At 40.0% G+C, this 16,968-nt stretch overlaps 1 protein-coding gene across 4 annotated transcripts in view; it reads left to right on the top strand.

The window, feature by feature from the left end:
• Positions 1–16,968, top strand: part of NLN (neurolysin) — a 110,281-nt gene that overhangs the window by 55,193 nt on the left and 38,120 nt on the right. For all 4 annotated transcript variants that reach the window (XM_047798949.1, XM_047798880.1, XM_047799102.1 and 1 more), the window contains exons 4-7: positions 5,481–5,588; positions 8,048–8,150; positions 8,762–8,922; positions 15,341–15,476. In XM_047798949.1, coding sequence (XP_047654905.1) covers positions 5,481–5,588; positions 8,048–8,150; positions 8,762–8,922; positions 15,341–15,476 — 508 coding nt within the window. The remainder of the gene's footprint in view (positions 1–5,480; positions 5,589–8,047; positions 8,151–8,761; positions 8,923–15,340; positions 15,477–16,968) is intronic.

The raw sequence follows: 16,968 nt of genomic DNA, 5'->3' as shown, positions 1-16,968 counted from the left end.
TGTAATTGTAATGTATACATGTAAGGATAACTTGACCTCTTGCTGTACAGTGGGAAAATAAAAAAAAATAAAAATAAAAATAAATAAAATAAAAAGGGAGTTCCCCCGGAGTTCCCCTTGTGGCTCAGTAGAAACGAATCCAACTAGGAACCATGAGGTTGAGGGATCAATCCCTGGCCTCGCCCAGTGGGTTAAGGATTCAGTGTTGCCGTGAGCTGTGGTGTGGGTTGAAGATTTGGTTTGGATCTACAGCTCCGACTGGACCCCTAGCCTGGGAGCCTCCATATGCTGTGGGTGCGGCCCTAAAAATATTTTTTTAAATAAATAAATAAAAAGGGACTTCCCTGGCACAGCAGGTTAAGGATCCACCATTGTCACTACTCTGGCACAGGTTTGATCCCTGGCCCAGGAAAAAAAAAAAAAAAAAAAATTAAAAAGGAGCAAAATTAATGTGTAAGTGGCAAAACAAATAAAATGTTTAACAAGTTTCAAGAGAATGGTTACCTGTTGCATAGGGAAAGACTATATCTTAATATTTTATTTCATAAAATTAAGGGTGGATTTAACTTGTCCTCATAACATACATAGGTTATATTTATTTGTAGATTTCACATGTTACATAAAAGTATACATTTAGTGTATCCTTAATTCTACCAGAAGAAAAAAAGAAAAAGAAATGAATACATCCCGTTAGCTAAAAAATATCCAGGTATCAAAAACTAGCACTTGTGGCTTCAAGTCTTGGTGTTTCCATCTGTTGACGAAGGCTTATCAATCATTGACTAAAAAGCCAGCAAAGATCAAAAAAGTTTTCATAGATACTCTTGTAAGCCATACTGGTAAGAAAAATGTACAGTGTCTTTATGTTAATACAATCCAGTCATCTAATAGTTTATGCCAGTGGCCTGGTGAGTAATTACTACAGAAAAGGGATTCTTTAGTGAAATTGACTCTGAGTTATACAAGCTAAATTGAGAAATATAATTATCTATTGTAATAGTATTTATATTTTCCAGAGCTTTGGGCTTTGGTCTTGACAGTTCCACTTAGTGATTTAAACAGAAAAGTTTTAACATTGCAGTCACAGAATTAATTAAGTATAGGTGCTTTTAAGCTTGATGTGATCTACTCTACCAGCCGTGGACACCTGGCGCCAAATTGTAATACAAGAATGAGTGCCTTAAAACCATGAAAAAAAAAGAAGAGCACAAAAAGAAAAAAAAATTTTTTACGAGGAAAAGCAATGTCCAAAATTAAGCATGATAGTGGTAATTCCTTTACTTAAGGAATTCTTGGTTTTTGAAATGTATAAGTCTAGTTCCTGGTCATAACACTCCTAAAACTTGTACCTTTGTCAGACTCTTAGATATAAAGCAACTATCTTGCCTTAGTTTCCCCATTCACCAGATGCCCCCTCTTCTGTGCTTCCCAAGTATCTACCTTTCTTTTCACTCATTGCATGATGTTAACATTTTCCGCTAATGTGTCTTTTTGCCCCTTCATGTGACTTAAAGAACCTCAAGTATATTTATCTTAGTTTCTGTCGTGCCTGACTTAAATTGGAGCTCAATAAATGGATGCTGAATGGAACAGAACTAGTGCCAATTAAAAGTGTGTCTTCACAATGTGCAGTTCCCCTCTCTGTGTCCTTACTCTGCCTGTGGCCCACACAAAAGCAGAGAATCTTGTTTTCAGTTTATTCTATTGACGTATAGGTGAGTTACAATGCTGTGTTAATTTCTGCTGTACAGCTAAGTGACTCAGTTATGCATACCCTATGTATTCTTTTCATATTCTTTTCCTTTATGGTTTATCACAGGATATTGACTATAGTTTCCTGTGCTATGCAATAGGACCTTGTTTATTCTATATATAATAGTTTGCATCTGCTAATCCCAAGTTCCCAATCCTTCCATTCCCCACTCCTTTCCCCTTGGCAACCACAAGTCTGTTCTCTATGTATATGAACCTGTTTTGTATATATATTCATCTGTGTCATATTTTAGCTGCCACATGTAAGTGAGAGTATATGGTGTTTATCTTTGTCTTACTGATTTCATTCAGTATGATAATCTCTAGGTCCATCCGTGTTGCTGCAAATGGCATCATTTCATTCTTTTTAATGGCTGAGCAGTATCCCATTGTACGTGTGTACCACATCTTCTTTATCCATTCTTTTGTCTGTGGACATTTAGTGTTTTCCATGTCTTGGCTATTGTAAATAGTGCTCAAAAGCAGAGAATCTCGTGATAGCCTATTGAGTTAGTAGTCAGCAAGCAGGCCTTTTTGCAGCCCTCCTGTCCAGAGTGCTGGCAGCTGCCTAAGAATATCCTCTTCACAACAGGAGGATAGAAACCTGACAGCAAATACAAGTGATTGGGGGAAAAAATAGAAAACAAAGGAAAGACACTGTGAATATAAAAGAATTTATTTGTATCCCCATTTTTACCACTAAACAGCTATGTGATATTGGGGAAGTCATTTAACCTCAGTTTTCTTTTCTGTGAAATGACCATATAAGCATACTTGTAAGAACGTGTGTGTGTATGTGTGTGTGTGTGCATTCACACTTTTATATAAAAGCTCTGAGTTACAGGAGGAAGTGGGGAAATCTAAATCTCATCACCACAGAGTTAAAAATAAAATTCCCTGCTGTCAGATTCTATGCATTTGAAAATTACTTCAGAGAATTTTAGCCTCCACCCCTGCTCTCCTCCCACAAAGAGGAGAAACTTCACCCAAAGAAGCCTGAGACCAGGTTCAGACTCAAAGGGATTAAATTCTTTTTCAGGAAGGAAGATGCAACTGTGGCAGAGCAGTCTTGAAGTGTTGGCTGATTCCCTCTTAGAAAATCCCTGGGCAGTAATTCTGACCTTGCCTGGAGATTCTAAGGGAGAATATTCTTATGATCAGCTTTGGGACAGGAATGTGCTATAGAAGCACATTTTATTTATTATTTATTTATTTATTTATTGCCTTTTCTAGGGCCGCTCCCGCAGCATATGGAGGTTCTAAGGCTAGGGGTCTAATCGGAGCTGTAGCCACCAGCCACCAGAGCCACAGCCATGTGGGATCTGAGCCGCGTCTGTGACCCACACCACAGCTCAACGGCAACGCCGGATGCTGAACCCACTGAGCAAGGCCAGGGATCAAACCTGCAACCTCATGGTTCCTAGTCAGATTCGTTAACCACTGAGCCACGACGGGAACTCCAGAAACACATTTTAGAAGTGCCGAACGCCTCCAGAGACCTCCAGAGACTTCTTGAGACCTCAGAGTCTAACTCGTAAAGGGTGTCAGGTTATATAATTGGATCAGATTTTGTTAGGTATCTTTTGTGTGGTTAAGTCAGATATTTTCAGTACAGGTAATTTAGTCCTATTTGGTTAGACCTAATTCAGGGATGATTTTTCTCAAAATATCCTTCTACCTGTTTACACTTGGATTACCCATCTGGGGGGACAAGGAGTTTTACCTAATCTAGACCAGGAGTTCTGCATTTACTAAGCCAAATACACTTGCAGGGTTTCTGAAGTAGCAGCCCTCCTACTCTCAGATATGGCCCACCTTTTATGAGAGCTTGTCCTGATTAAGCACTGGAGTAAGGATTCTGCTTACATCAGGGATTAGGCTTGTGATGAGCCTCTATCCTAAGCTCAGGACCAAATGCAAACAGATGAACCCAAGAATCCAGGCTGCTGTCCAGCTATGAGCCCTGCTTCTGCCTCAGCCCAGTGCTCAGGTGGCAGGGTCTGCTATGGATCTCAGCCTGCTCACTTGGGTCCTTCACTGGGTTTCCAGCCGTTGCCAGCCCCTTCTCACCAGGGATTTTTTTCCCCTCTCACCTAGTACACATAGCTCTTGCCTAGATTCTCCCAAGCCTTAAAACTTCCAGTATTGTCCTGTGTGGAGACTCTTGTTGCCATGCCCCGTACCTTAGGATGGACTTCCTGGCGCTTTGAAAGCCAGCCTCAGTCAATCCAAGTTAATCACATTCATATGACCACTGATTTGAACTGCTGGCTATCTCTGAGGGAGTCAGCCCACAACCCAGCTATCTCCTGAGCCATTCTGGGTTTCTTGCCACTGCAGGCACCTGCTGTCAGGATCCCAGCGTGTGCCTATACCAGCTAGGGAGGGTTCCAACTCCATTCACGTCAGCTCAGAAAGTCTCCAAGGACATATAAGGGGTTATTATGGAAAACAGAGTCTAACTATACTCTGCATCTACTGAAAATGAACTCAGAGGAAACTGTGAGTCATGTATGCACAACAAGTGCCTTAGCACTATGACACAACATTACTTATTGGTAGGTAAACTGAGATAAAGATTATTGTATTAAGTAGTACCCTCAATTAAAATACGACTCTCTACTTACATGCTGCAACAGGAAGGTAAAAAATTACAGAACTATTACAAGAACTCTTTACCAACAGTTTATAAAATGCAAGCTGTAAAGCTAAGCACAGTCCTTTTTAAAGATCTAATTAGGTAGGAAAAATAAAGCTCTGCATGAACAGTCCAAGTCTTTATGGAGAGAGAGTGCAACCAGTGTGGGTCTTCAAGGCTGAGAAGGCTCTAAGACTCTAAAGACAGAAGTCCCTCATTGGCTGTCAACCAGACTGAACCCTGTGCACCTGCCAAATCTCTCTGGAGCCTATTTCTTCCCAGGGACCACAGACTGACCAGGCACCCACACGTGCCATGTATATTCTGCCACCTGTTTTGAAGAAACATCTGGTGTGTTTATCACCTTGCTGTGGCGAGGGGAATTTTCCACTCTCCGCCAGGGCCCTCCATCCTGTCCTTTTGAGTGAGTGTTGTTGGCATTGCTGCATGCAGGTTCACATATACTGTCCAGCTTTCCTCCTCTTTGTGCAGGGCTGACTCATTTTCCCTAAATACTTGTTCATATGCAGCTTGCTGTGGTCCCTCCTTCTCTCTTACCAAATGACAGTAAGGCATTTTGGAAATGCCTGAAGGCTTTTGCTGCAGTTCTATCCAGCTGTCCTTGGTATGTTGGCAAAAGAATCCTACTCTTCATTTGTGTAGAAGTTGCCCATTATTTCTCTTCCTGCCTCTCAAGTGGAACCAGGTTAGCAGGTGATAGAAAATTAAATCCAGGTGATTTAGGATAAGAATTATGTTTTGTGAAAAAGACCACTCAATCATAAAGAATGAGATTATGCAAGGGTTTTTATTATCACATTTTCAAGTGGTACAGGCACACGATTCTGATGCAAGGCAAGAGAATTCTGGCTAGCTTTTTATTTATTTAATTTTTTCTGTTTTAAATGAGCAGAAGCTCACTAAAGCATGAAAGAAATTAGGTCTTCAAAAGGGCCTGCTCATAATCACCTATGCGCTTCATAGCCCAACAGCGATGATGAATAAATTTTGCTTTGGCTTCGGAGTTTATCATTTACCTGTGCACTGCTGTACCAGAAACGAAAGAGATTGTCACACTCTTTAATTTCAGGAGACCTGTGATTTGGGGAAGATCAAGCCTGAAGCCAGAAGATACTTAGAAAAATCAGTTAAAATGGGAAAAAGGAATGGGCTCCATCTTCCAGAACAAGTACAGAATGTGAGTTTGTGTCCTTTTCTTGTTCGAAATGAAAAGGATAAATAAAATGAAACACAACAACAACAAAAACAGGAAATAGGGAAACACATATTTGTGACATGGGAAATAGCCCATAATATAAATCCATTTACAATGCATTTGGTAGTCAGTGATTTTAAATTCCCCAGGTCCTATTAACCTCACAATGACTGGCCAACAACTGATGATTTAATTGCTTTTTAATCCTGTCCAGGTTTTATTTGTTTCATGTGTGCTGGGCTTATTTTCCCCACTATATTGTGCATTCCCTGATAGCTAGTTCATATCTTTTTTTTCTTTTTTTTTGTCTTTTGTCTTTTGAGGTCTGTACCCGTGGCATATGGAGATTCCTAGGCTAGGGGTCTAATCAGAGCTGTAGCTGCCAGCCTACGCCAGAGCCACAGCAACACCAGATCTGAGCCGCGTCTGTGACCTACACTACAGCTCGCAGCAACGCCGGATCTTTTTAACCCACTACAAGGCCAGAAATTGAACCCAAAACCTCATGGTTCCTAGTCTGATTTGTTTCCACTGAGCCATGATGGGAACTCCTCTAGTTCACATCTTAATAGTTGATTTGTGTTCTTACTGTCTTGTTCATACAGAGAAAGGGCACTGGTAGTAAAATCCTTATGGTGGAGAGTTTTAAAACTAGTATTTTGGAATGGAACAGCCTGTGATTAACATATGGCCCTTAAAGGAGGAAAGATTAGCTTCTCAAACTTTCTTTTTTGTCTAATACCAGTCAAATCTTCCAGTTTCAGAAGTAAAAGCCATCACAGAATTAGCTCATTGTTTTGGACAGGAGATATAACCCATGATTTATTTCCAGGTTATTTTTCTAGCCAGAAGAACTGGAAACAAGTTTGAAAGACATTGAAACTGAGTGATGTCAGCATGGTAGATACAAGTGAAGGCACCCCTGAGATATGGGCACCTTCCTTCCTCCCACCAGAATGCTCTTGGAACACCTTGTAACCTCTTCATCCTGACTACAGGAGAAATGTGACTGATCTCACTTACCTGACCCTTTGCCTTCCTGATCAGTCATCATTTCTGTTTCATGAACATTATATTGGTCAAAATGTATTGGCTGCAGCTAATAAAACGCTGTTGAAATAGAAGAGTCTTATTTGCTTATATAACTAAAAGGTTGAGAAGTAGTTGAGGTTCATGAGTTAATTTGGTCCAGATGTTCTGTGGGTCATTGGCCATCTGATTTTTTTCTGGTTCTCCACTCTGTCTCCTTTAGTGTTAGTTATCCAAATGTTGGCTTCCTTTAATTTACTAATAGGGCTACAAATCTAAAAATCCCACCATCCAAAAGGATATAGAGAAGCCCGCATCAAACCTCCCCTTGTGTCTTAATGGCCCAAATTGGATCATATGTGTAATCTTCGATCCCCCCCTTGACTCAGGGGAAATGCCAGGCCTCGGATACCTGAACCAGTCACTGCTGCAGTGAGGATGGGATTACCTGCCTGGCTCTGAGGTTGCACTCCTGGAGCTTTAGATAGGATCTGGTTCCTCTTGAACTACGTGGCTGATGTAGGGTGAGGGAGAAGTAGAATAGCAGTTGGGGAGGCAACCACAATGTCCAAAAACAACACTGAACGGGATGTGTTAGGTCAGCACTCCCAAATTTAGTGGGCATCGGAATTAACTGGAGGGCTTGTTAAAACTCTGTTTATACATGGCCCCACCTCCTTTGAGTTTGTTTTTCAGTAGGTTTGGTGTGGATCTCAGGAATTTGGCATTTCTAACGAGTTCCCAGGTGATGCCGGTGCTTATAGTCAGAAGCACCCTTTGTGTGATTTATGTAATTTTATTTTCCAACATTTTTAGAAGAGTGAGACATGTTAATAAATTAACTCATGTGTTTTCTTGTGGTTTCCTCCTTATTGCTTCCTTTGATCTCCCACCTAATATTTTTTATACAAACGTTAGGGCCCATAAAACTAGGGCCTATCCTGTTTTCCAAAGGAACCATGGAATTAATTACTCAGTTCTTATCTCTTGGCTTAGTTCAGCACCTAATACTGATTTACTAAATTAGAATTTTGAACTGGAAAAGATTAGAAATATGTTAATTATTTACAGGCTATTTGATTCATTCATTAACTCAGCAACTACTTCCTTTGTGTGTACAATGGGCCAGACTCTGCTTTGACCATGCCTCCTGAATATGCTTAAAATTTACACCTCATTTCTAACACATTACCAGGATTGCCTTTTTGTATGTGTTACCGACAGACACTCATGGACACAGCATATAAGATTACACAAAACCATTTTAGCAAGCACCCCTCTAAGAAAGTACTTCCTGAGGGTTTTGTACAAAAGCCAACCTTCGTATAAACGAGAGCCTTACTTGACTGATGACAATTAAAATGACAGTTTCATTTTATTGTTAAAATCCTGTATTTATATCTTTGTTTCAGGAAATCAAAGCAATGAAGAAAAGAATGAGTGAGCTATGTATTGACTTCAACAAAAACCTCAATGAGGACGATACCTTCCTTGTATTTTCCAAGGCTGAACTTGGTAAAAGTTTGGTTTTTTTTTTTATTAAACTCACATAATTTAGGCAAATAATGTCACCTCGCAGTTTGCCAAATCATAGTTAAAAGAATTCTTTAAAAAATATACCTTCCACAGGACCCCACCCCTTCTACAAAAAAACCCACAGTCAAATCAGGCCCAGATTTTAGGCTCTATGAAAGTATGCTGTTTCTGCAGACAGTCCAGGAGAAACTGCGTAGTTTCTCTTGGTAACTCATGCTGATGTTTAACAGCCTTCAGTGCTTTAAAATCTTTTTTTGCCTCACAATGTCCTCTACCTAAACTAGTTTCTTCTCCTATTCTGGATTGGTTTGTTTGTTTGTTGGCTTAATTCTGCCTGGTCTCCATCAAAATGCCATCTGTACAAGTGCAGTGAAGCCTGTTCATATTTTGAATTTCCATCTCCTAGGCCACTTGTCCTCCGCCACCCCCATTTCAATAACATCAAAGTGATATTATAAGGATTGTCATTAATTTACTTGAATTTCAGTTACTCCACAAAATTCCTAGAGCTTCTTTAAGGCACCGTGCCAGTACTGCATAAGACAATAATGAGTGGAAAAATTGATGTATGAGATAATGATTTTTTGCAGGTGCTCTTCCTGATGATTTCATTGACAGTTTAGAAAAGACAGATGACAACAAGTATAAAATTACCTTAAAATATCCACACTATTTTCCTGTCATGAAGAAATGTTGTATCCCTGAAACCAGAAGGAAAATGGAAATGGCTTTTAATACAAGGTGCAAAGAGGTACTCTGAGTGTTTGTTTCTTTTGTTTCTATGGAAGATTTTAAGAATAGTGTTTGTTTTGTTTATCAGGGTGAAGTTAGCTCACAGGCTGATTCCTATTTGATCATCCCTGTTTGTGTGAACAGTAAGCCTCCTGATTGCTCAGACTTAAAAGGCTTAGCTTTTTCCTTTTTCGTTGGCAACCTGCTTGGTCTGGCTATTCTAAAACAAATAGAATGGGTTAATGAAAACAGAAAGTTGTATCCTTTTTCTGAGTCCACAGTCCAGGGCTGGTGGGGTACCTCTCTCTCCTCAACAAATGACTTCAAGGCCATTCCTGTTGTCACCCTTTTACAGCCTATTAGGAAGAGGGAAAATAAAATACAGAGCAAGCGTCTTTAAGAAGAAGACCTGGAAATGGCATACATCAACTCCATTCACATCCCATTGACCCAAATTTCATCATATAACTATATCCAGCTGCAGGGAAAACTGGGAAATATACTCTTCACTTGACAGCTATGTGCTCAGCTGAGGGGAATTTTGTTACTAAAAGAAAAAAGGAAAAATTAAAAATGAATTTTAAGATTCAACTGACCTGGAGTTCCTGCTGTGGCACAGTGGGTTAAGAATCTGACCACAAGGGCTCGGGCTACTGTAGAGGTGCAGGTTTGATCCCTGGCCCAACACAGTGGGTTAAGGATCCAGCATTACCACAGCTGTACATAGGTTGCAGTTGTGGCTCATGTTTAGTCCCTGGCCCAGGAACATCCATATGCCATGGATGCAGCTATAAAAATAAAAAAATATAAAAGTGAACTAGCCAGCTCCACTACAGTCTGCCTCTCTGGCTATCCAAGTAGTCACTAGCCCCTTTTTCTTCCCACGCAGAACCCATTCATATGTCAGATCCCAAACACCTACTGCCTATAGTTTGAAGACCAGGATCTCTGAGTGCTCCACAGTCCTCCTCAGTTACACTTCTCATGATCTGGTCCCCTTTGAAAGGGAAGAAAAGTTGTCTGACCCACTCACCTCCAACACATACACACAGTGGTAGAATAGGAACAGAAAACCACCCTAAAGACTCCCAAATGGAAAGGGAAAGAATGGGAAACATAGCAGGTTCATACCAATTTTCAGAAACAATTTGGCAGGAATTGTTAGGATTCTGAGCTCTGGTGAATCTCCTGGGATAGCCCTTTGGAATTGCTTAGGTCGTTTTCTAGCAGGAATTCCTTTTGCAATTGTATTCCAGTGGCCCCTGGTTTTGCCTGCAGGGAATTCTTTCTTACCCTCCATTCATTACCTTTCATTACCCTCCATGACCATGTCCTGGGCAACTGCTGGTATAGATTCCTGCTAATGGCAGTTTGAAGCCTGAGGGTTGCTTTCGAAAGCCAGGCTTTTGATATTTTTGTAGTAAAATTCCCTCAGGAAACTTTATAGGTTTCTTGTCTGTTTCCAATCAGGTTCATGATAAAATAACACCAAAACCATTTTTGGTCATAGTCCTTCAACCTGCAAGGTCCTTTCTTACATATGGGCTCCTGTACGCTGTCCTTTCTGCTTTCCCTCAGTTAATAGAGTCTGCCTCAGGCCCCCTGAAAAGTAGGCTTGAGCAGGAGGGCATCATTCTCAGTCTAGTCTTCATAGCTCAGTAATGCAGAGTGACAAGCTTTTCTCCTGATGTTAAGAGCCGTTGCCTCTTCCAGTTATCTGAAGCCCAGATTGGGGCCATGGGCAGAACCTCTGTTAGTATAACTCTTTTCCCTCCATCTTTGCAAATGGAACAATTCTCTCTTATGTAATCTTTCTGAAAGCAGCAAATACCAGCAAACACAACCAACAGTATGAGTTTTCCCAAACAATTCCCCTAGAGCTAAGACTCGGCAGGTAATTGGCCTGCCTTCCAAGTTACGGCAGGCAACAATTTTAACAAATGTTATCCATGATATAATGAGGATTACCAGCTTCCCAGTTAACAGTGTCTGTGTCCTCATTTTCGATTCCTGCACATTTTTCATTTTTGTCATAGCAAAACCTTATTCCTGAAGTTGGTCTCTGGGTAGTAGTGTACAGGTTAAAGAACTCTACAAAGTCAACCAAGAGTGACTCAAATAAGATAAAAAGTTATTTTTCTTCAGAAAGGATTAGGAGTTTCCAGGGGTTAGGGAAACTGGGGAATTATTACTTAATGGGTACTTAAGTTTCCGTTTAAGGTGTTAGGAAAGTCTTGGGAACAGATAATGGTAATGATTGCACAACAGTGGTTGGTGCCATTGAATTGGACCCTTAAAAAAAATGGCTAAAAAGAGTATAGGTTGTATTAGATGTGTTTTACTACACTCTCTTTAACTTTTTATTTATTATTATTATTAAAGTATAGTTTAATTACGGTGTTTTGTCAAGTTCTTTTGTACCTCAAAGTGACCCAATCACACACATTCTCTATGCTGTAACAGTAGAATCCAATTGCCTATCCATTCTAAATATAACAGTTTGCATACAGAAAACCCCCAAAATGCCCATCCATCCCACTCCCTCCCCCTTTTCCCTTTGGTAACCCCAGGTCTGCTCTTCTTGACCATGGTCTGTTTTTATTACACCTTTTTTTTTTTTTTTTTTTTTTTGGTCTTTTTAGGTCTACACCCACAGCATATGGAGGTTCCCAGGCTAGGGATCGAATTGGAGCTATAGCTGCCCGCCTACACCACAGCCACAGCAACTCGGATCCAAGCCGCATCTGTGACCTACACCACAGCTCACAGCAACTCCAGATCCTTAACCCACTGAGCAAGGCCAGGGATCAAACCGGAGTCCTCATGGATGCTAGTCAGATTCGTTTTCACTGAGCCACAACATGGACTCCCTCTTTTTGTTGTTAAGGTTTTGTTTGTTTGTTTGTTTTCTCTTGCAACCAGCAGTACAGAGGTGAGTGGTCCAGAGCTGGAGGACAGCCCTGCCATCGTCCATATATAGCTTCCAAGGTCATTGTTGTCATCTTCAGTTCACAGCTAGCAAGGCAAGCATCTATAAAGAGACGATCCCAAAATGTCATTAATCAGCTCATTCACATTTCATGGTTCATTGTGTATCACATGGTTACAACCTGCCTTAAGAAGGTGTGGGAAAGAGCAATGAAGTCCTGTTGATTAGCACTGGGAACTATATCTAGTCACTTGCGATGGAGCATGATGGAGAATCATATAAGAAAAAGAATATATGTATGTGTGTATGACTGGATCACTTTGCTGTACAGTAGAAAATTGATGGAACACTGTAAACCAACTATAAGGGAAAAAAAATAATCTTTTTTTTCTTTTTTTTTTTTTTTTTTTTTTTTGCTTTTTAGAGCTGCACCTGCACCATATGGAAGTTCCCAGGCTGGGGGTCAAATCAGAGCTACGGCTGCTAGCCTATGCCACCATATCCAAGCCATGTTTGTGACCTACACCACAGCTTGCAGCAATGCCAGATCCCCAACCCACTGAGCGAGGCCAGGGATCAAACTCGCATCCTCATGGATCCTAGTTGGGTTCATTATCTGCTGAGCCATGAAGGGAACTCTTTAAAAAAAAAAATCATTTTTAAAAAATTTTTTTAAAGGAAGTGTGGGAAAGGTAATCGGGTGACCGTGTGTCCAGCAAAAACTCAGAGAATTCTATAACTAAAAGGAAGAATGGTGGTTGGGGGTGAGGGAGTTCCCCTTGTGGCACAGTGGAAACAAACCCAACTAGTATCCATGAAGATGTGGGTTCAATTCCTGGCCTCACTCAGTGAGTCCAGGATCCAGTGTTGAGAGGAGCTGCATAGGTCACAGATGCAGCTTGAATCCCTCTTTGCTGTGGCCGTGGTGTAGGCTGGCAGCTGCAGCTCTGATTCGATCCCTACCCTGGGAACTTCCATATGCCGTAGTTGCAGCCCTAAAAAGTTTAAAAAAAAAAAAAAGAAAAAAGCATAGGGGAATTGACTTTGGGACAAAATTGGCAGTCTAAGGAGAAGGTCTAGAGAAACTGAAAAAGGTGAAACAAAGACTCAAACTAGTTAACTTTATTTTTTTATGTTACCTTTTTTTATCAAAATATAGCTGATTTACAGTGCTGTGCCAATTTCTGCTGTGCAGTGAAGTGACCCAATTATACACACACACACACATGCACACACACGCGCACACACACTCTCTTTTATTATTTTCCACCATGGTCTAACCCAAGAGATCAAATTAGTTAACTTTAGAACTTGGAAAATTGTATTATGTGTTTTTCACATCCATGTTTCCATTCTAGTAGGAGTTCTCTTGTGGCACAGGGGGTTAAGGATCTGGCATTGTCACTGCAGTAGCTCAGGTTTGGCCTGGGAACTTCCGTATGCCATAGGCACAGCAAATAATAGTAATAACAATAATAACTTTAACATATAATTGTGTGGTATTTGCTCTTGTGCCAGGCATTTTTCAATGGCCTTTACTTATATCCTCACTTGAATCTTCATGATCATGCTATGATGTAGCACCTTTTACTCTCTACATCTTGCAGATGAGAAAACTTAAGCCTTAGGAAGATTAAAGGACTTGCCAGTGGTCAGACAGCTAGTGAAGGGTAGAGCCAGATTTTGAAAATGCAGAGTGACCTTCGTTAGAAGCATGTCTATAAATGATTTAATAGCAGTTTTTCTCTATTTTTTCTAGGAGATTATTTTTCCTTTATTATTAAGAAAACAATAAAGCAATATCATTATTTGTATTTTAATAGAAATAATATATATATACATATGTTTGTAATAATTTGAGAGAAATCCCTAAAACATTTTTAAGTCTAGAGTTCCATGGCATGAAGGTATATTTAGTTGTTGTGCACCCATCGCCACCTTGCCTCTCCAGAGCTTTTTCTCTTTCCCAACTGAAATGCTGCACCCAATAAAAACTAACTCCCCACTTCCCCCACCCCCCAGCCCCTGGCACACACCATTCTACTCTGTCTCCATACATCTGACTACTTTAGGAACCTCCTATAAGTGGAATCAGACAATAATTATCCTTTTGTGACTGACACATTTCACTTAGCATTATGTCTTCTAAGTTATCTATGATTTAGGATATGTCAAAGTTTCTTTCCCTTTTAAGGCTGACTAATATCCTAAATACCAAATTTTCTTTATCTGTTCATCCATTGATGGATGTTTGGGTTGCTTGTACCATTCAGCTGTTATGAACAGTGCTGCAGTGAACATGGGTATACAAATATCTGTTTGAGGAGTTCCCGTCGTGGCGCAGTGGTTAACGAATCCGACTAGGAACCATGAGGTTGCGGGTTTGGTCCCTGCCCTTGCTCAGTGGGTTAACGATCCGGCATTGCCGTGAGCTGTGGTGTAGGTTGCAGATGCAGCTCGGATCCAGCGTTGAGGTGGCTCTGGCGCAGGCTGGTGGCTGCGGCTCTGATTCGACCCCTAGCCTGGGAACCTCCATATGCCGCAGGAGTGGCCCAAGAAATAGCAAAAAGACAAAAAAAAAAAAAAATATCTGTTTGAATCTGTGCTTCCACTTCTTTGGGATACATATCCAGAAATATAATTGCTGGATCATATGGTAATACTGGATTTAATTTTCTGAGAAATCATCATACTGTTTTCTGCAACAGCTACACCATTTTACATTCTCATCAGCAATGTACAAATCTTCCACATTTTCCATATCCTCACCAGCACTTACTATTTTCCTTGTTTTCCTAAATAGCCATACTTAGGAGTGTGAAGTTAAAGTGGTAAATTTTATATTATATATATCTTACCACAATAAAATAAAAATGTAAATACCAATATTTGATGTAGTTCTATCAACGAGATTAATATGGAATCACATTTAAGGAATCTAAAGTCCTTAAGAATATATTTTTAGGAGTTCATATTGTGGCTCAGCGGTAACGAACCTGACTAGTATCCGTGAGGATGTGGATTCGATCCCTAGTCCCGCTCAGTGGGTTAAGGAACTGGCATTGCCGTGATCTGTGGTGTAGGTCACAGACACGGCTTGAATCTGGGGTGGCTGTGGCTGTGGCTGTGGTGTAGGCCAGCAGCTGCAGCTCCGATTCTATCCCTAGCCTGAGAACTTCTATATATCACAGCTGTGGCCTTAAAAAGACAAAAAAAAAAAAAAAGAATATATTTTTACCCTAAGTTAACAGTATCTGAAGTTTTTTAGAACCCTCATAGCTACCTCCTGAAGTTTAAAAAGTCATTTATTTCAGAAAAAAAATCGATCATGAATCCAAAAAAAATGTCTGTAACACTGAAATAGAATAACTTGTTAGAAGTTGAGATGGTCTAAAAATATTTGACAGTTGTACCAACCTTAAAATACTATAACTCTCCTATTTGGTGCTTTGAATCCAGTTAATTATTAACCTTTGTTGTGATTTTTGTTGTTGTTGTTTATTTCTAGGAAAACACCATAATCCTGCAGGAGCTACTCCCACTGCGGGCCAAAGTAGCCAAACTACTGGGCTACAGCACACATGCTGACTTTGTCCTTGAGATGAACACTGCGAAGAGTACACACCATGTGACAGCCTTTCTAGGTTAGTCCCTTCTTAGTCCCTTGTATATTTCCATTTCTTTTTTTTCTGTGACTGTTTTCATGGTACCAACGTGCCAGAGGGCCTCAGAATTTAATATGTCCTTGAAAACATTCTGTTTTTCATTCAAGAGAAATGTGTTAGTCACCTACTATGTGTTAGTTATTGTGCTTGGTCCTAAGGGTTATTAAAATAGTCTATCTGCATCTTGCTGGGAATTTTTTTTTTTTTTCTTTTTGCCGTTTCTTGGGCTGCTCCCACGGCATATGGAAATTCCCAGGCTAGGGTCGAATCAGCGCTGTAGCCACCAGCCTACGCCAGAGCCACAGCAACGCAGGATACGAGCCGCGTCTGCAACCTACACCACAGCTCACGGCAACGCCAGATCCTTAACCCACTGAACAAGGCCAGGGATCAGACCCGCAACTTCATGGTTCCTAGTCGGATTCGTTAACCACTGAGCCACGATGGGAACTCCTTGGTGGGAATTTTTATATTAATTCCTAACAAGACATCTAGGGACCTATAGAGAGTATTAACTCGTTGGCTTTGTTCACTGTCACTAGGTGTTTGTTAGTTAGATTATGATTGCTTATTAATTCATATGAAATAAGCTGACATATAGGACATAAATGAAAATAGAGCATATAAAACAAAAAAAAGTTTTATATTCCAGAATATTTTATATTTGTTATATAAAAGTAATCTAAAATAATATGCATCAAAACTGTTAGCTAGTCACTATAACCACATTCATTTAAAGTCACTTTCTCATTAATCTTTTTAAAACCATGGTTCTTATGTCCATGACATTTAGTCATTGGTACTCACTCTGTCACCCTTAGCATATCTCAGATGTCACTATTCCAATAGTCACTCTGGCTTTCTCTTTCATTTTAGTGGAAATAATTGATTAACATAGCCATTGTGAAGACACTAATTTTTGTTTGTTTTAATCTTCCTTAATCAAAGTTTACCATAGTATGATTTTTTTTTTACTTACTCATTGACCCCTTTCAGACTATTCACCTTGAACAACTAGTGTGTAATTTTATTAGCTTAAGTTGGAGATTATTAATAATTGTTAAAAATCAATATTTAGCCTGAAATTTGATCCACGGTGTTCTCATTGGCTATACCTTGAATTATTAATGTATATGCTAACATTGTATATGACATGTACTAAGTGCTCCATAAATAATAGCTATTTGTTATTATATGATTCATTTATTCATTCATGAGACATTTATGAAATAACTAACCTGTAACAGGCAGTATGGTGCATGGTTAGACTAGAGAAAGAAAGAAGGTAAGATTCTTTCCTCAATGAATTTTCCACAGAGTAGAAGCAACTGAGATGTGAGCCAGTAAGTGCCATATATCCTGATGTATTTCATGCAAGAGAATAGCTCAGGGGGTTAACAGGTTTGGTGAGAATGTTTCCTTTCGTGGTGACTGCATATACTGACATTTTCCTTAATGATACCCCATTAAC

Source organism: Phacochoerus africanus, chromosome 1, assembly GCF_016906955.1.
Source record: "Phacochoerus africanus isolate WHEZ1 chromosome 1, ROS_Pafr_v1, whole genome shotgun sequence".
In the NCBI taxonomy this organism is placed as follows: Eukaryota; Metazoa; Chordata; class Mammalia; order Artiodactyla; family Suidae; genus Phacochoerus; species Phacochoerus africanus.
Note: the sequence above shows the minus strand (reverse complement) of the source record. Positions and strands in the feature narration are given on the sequence as shown.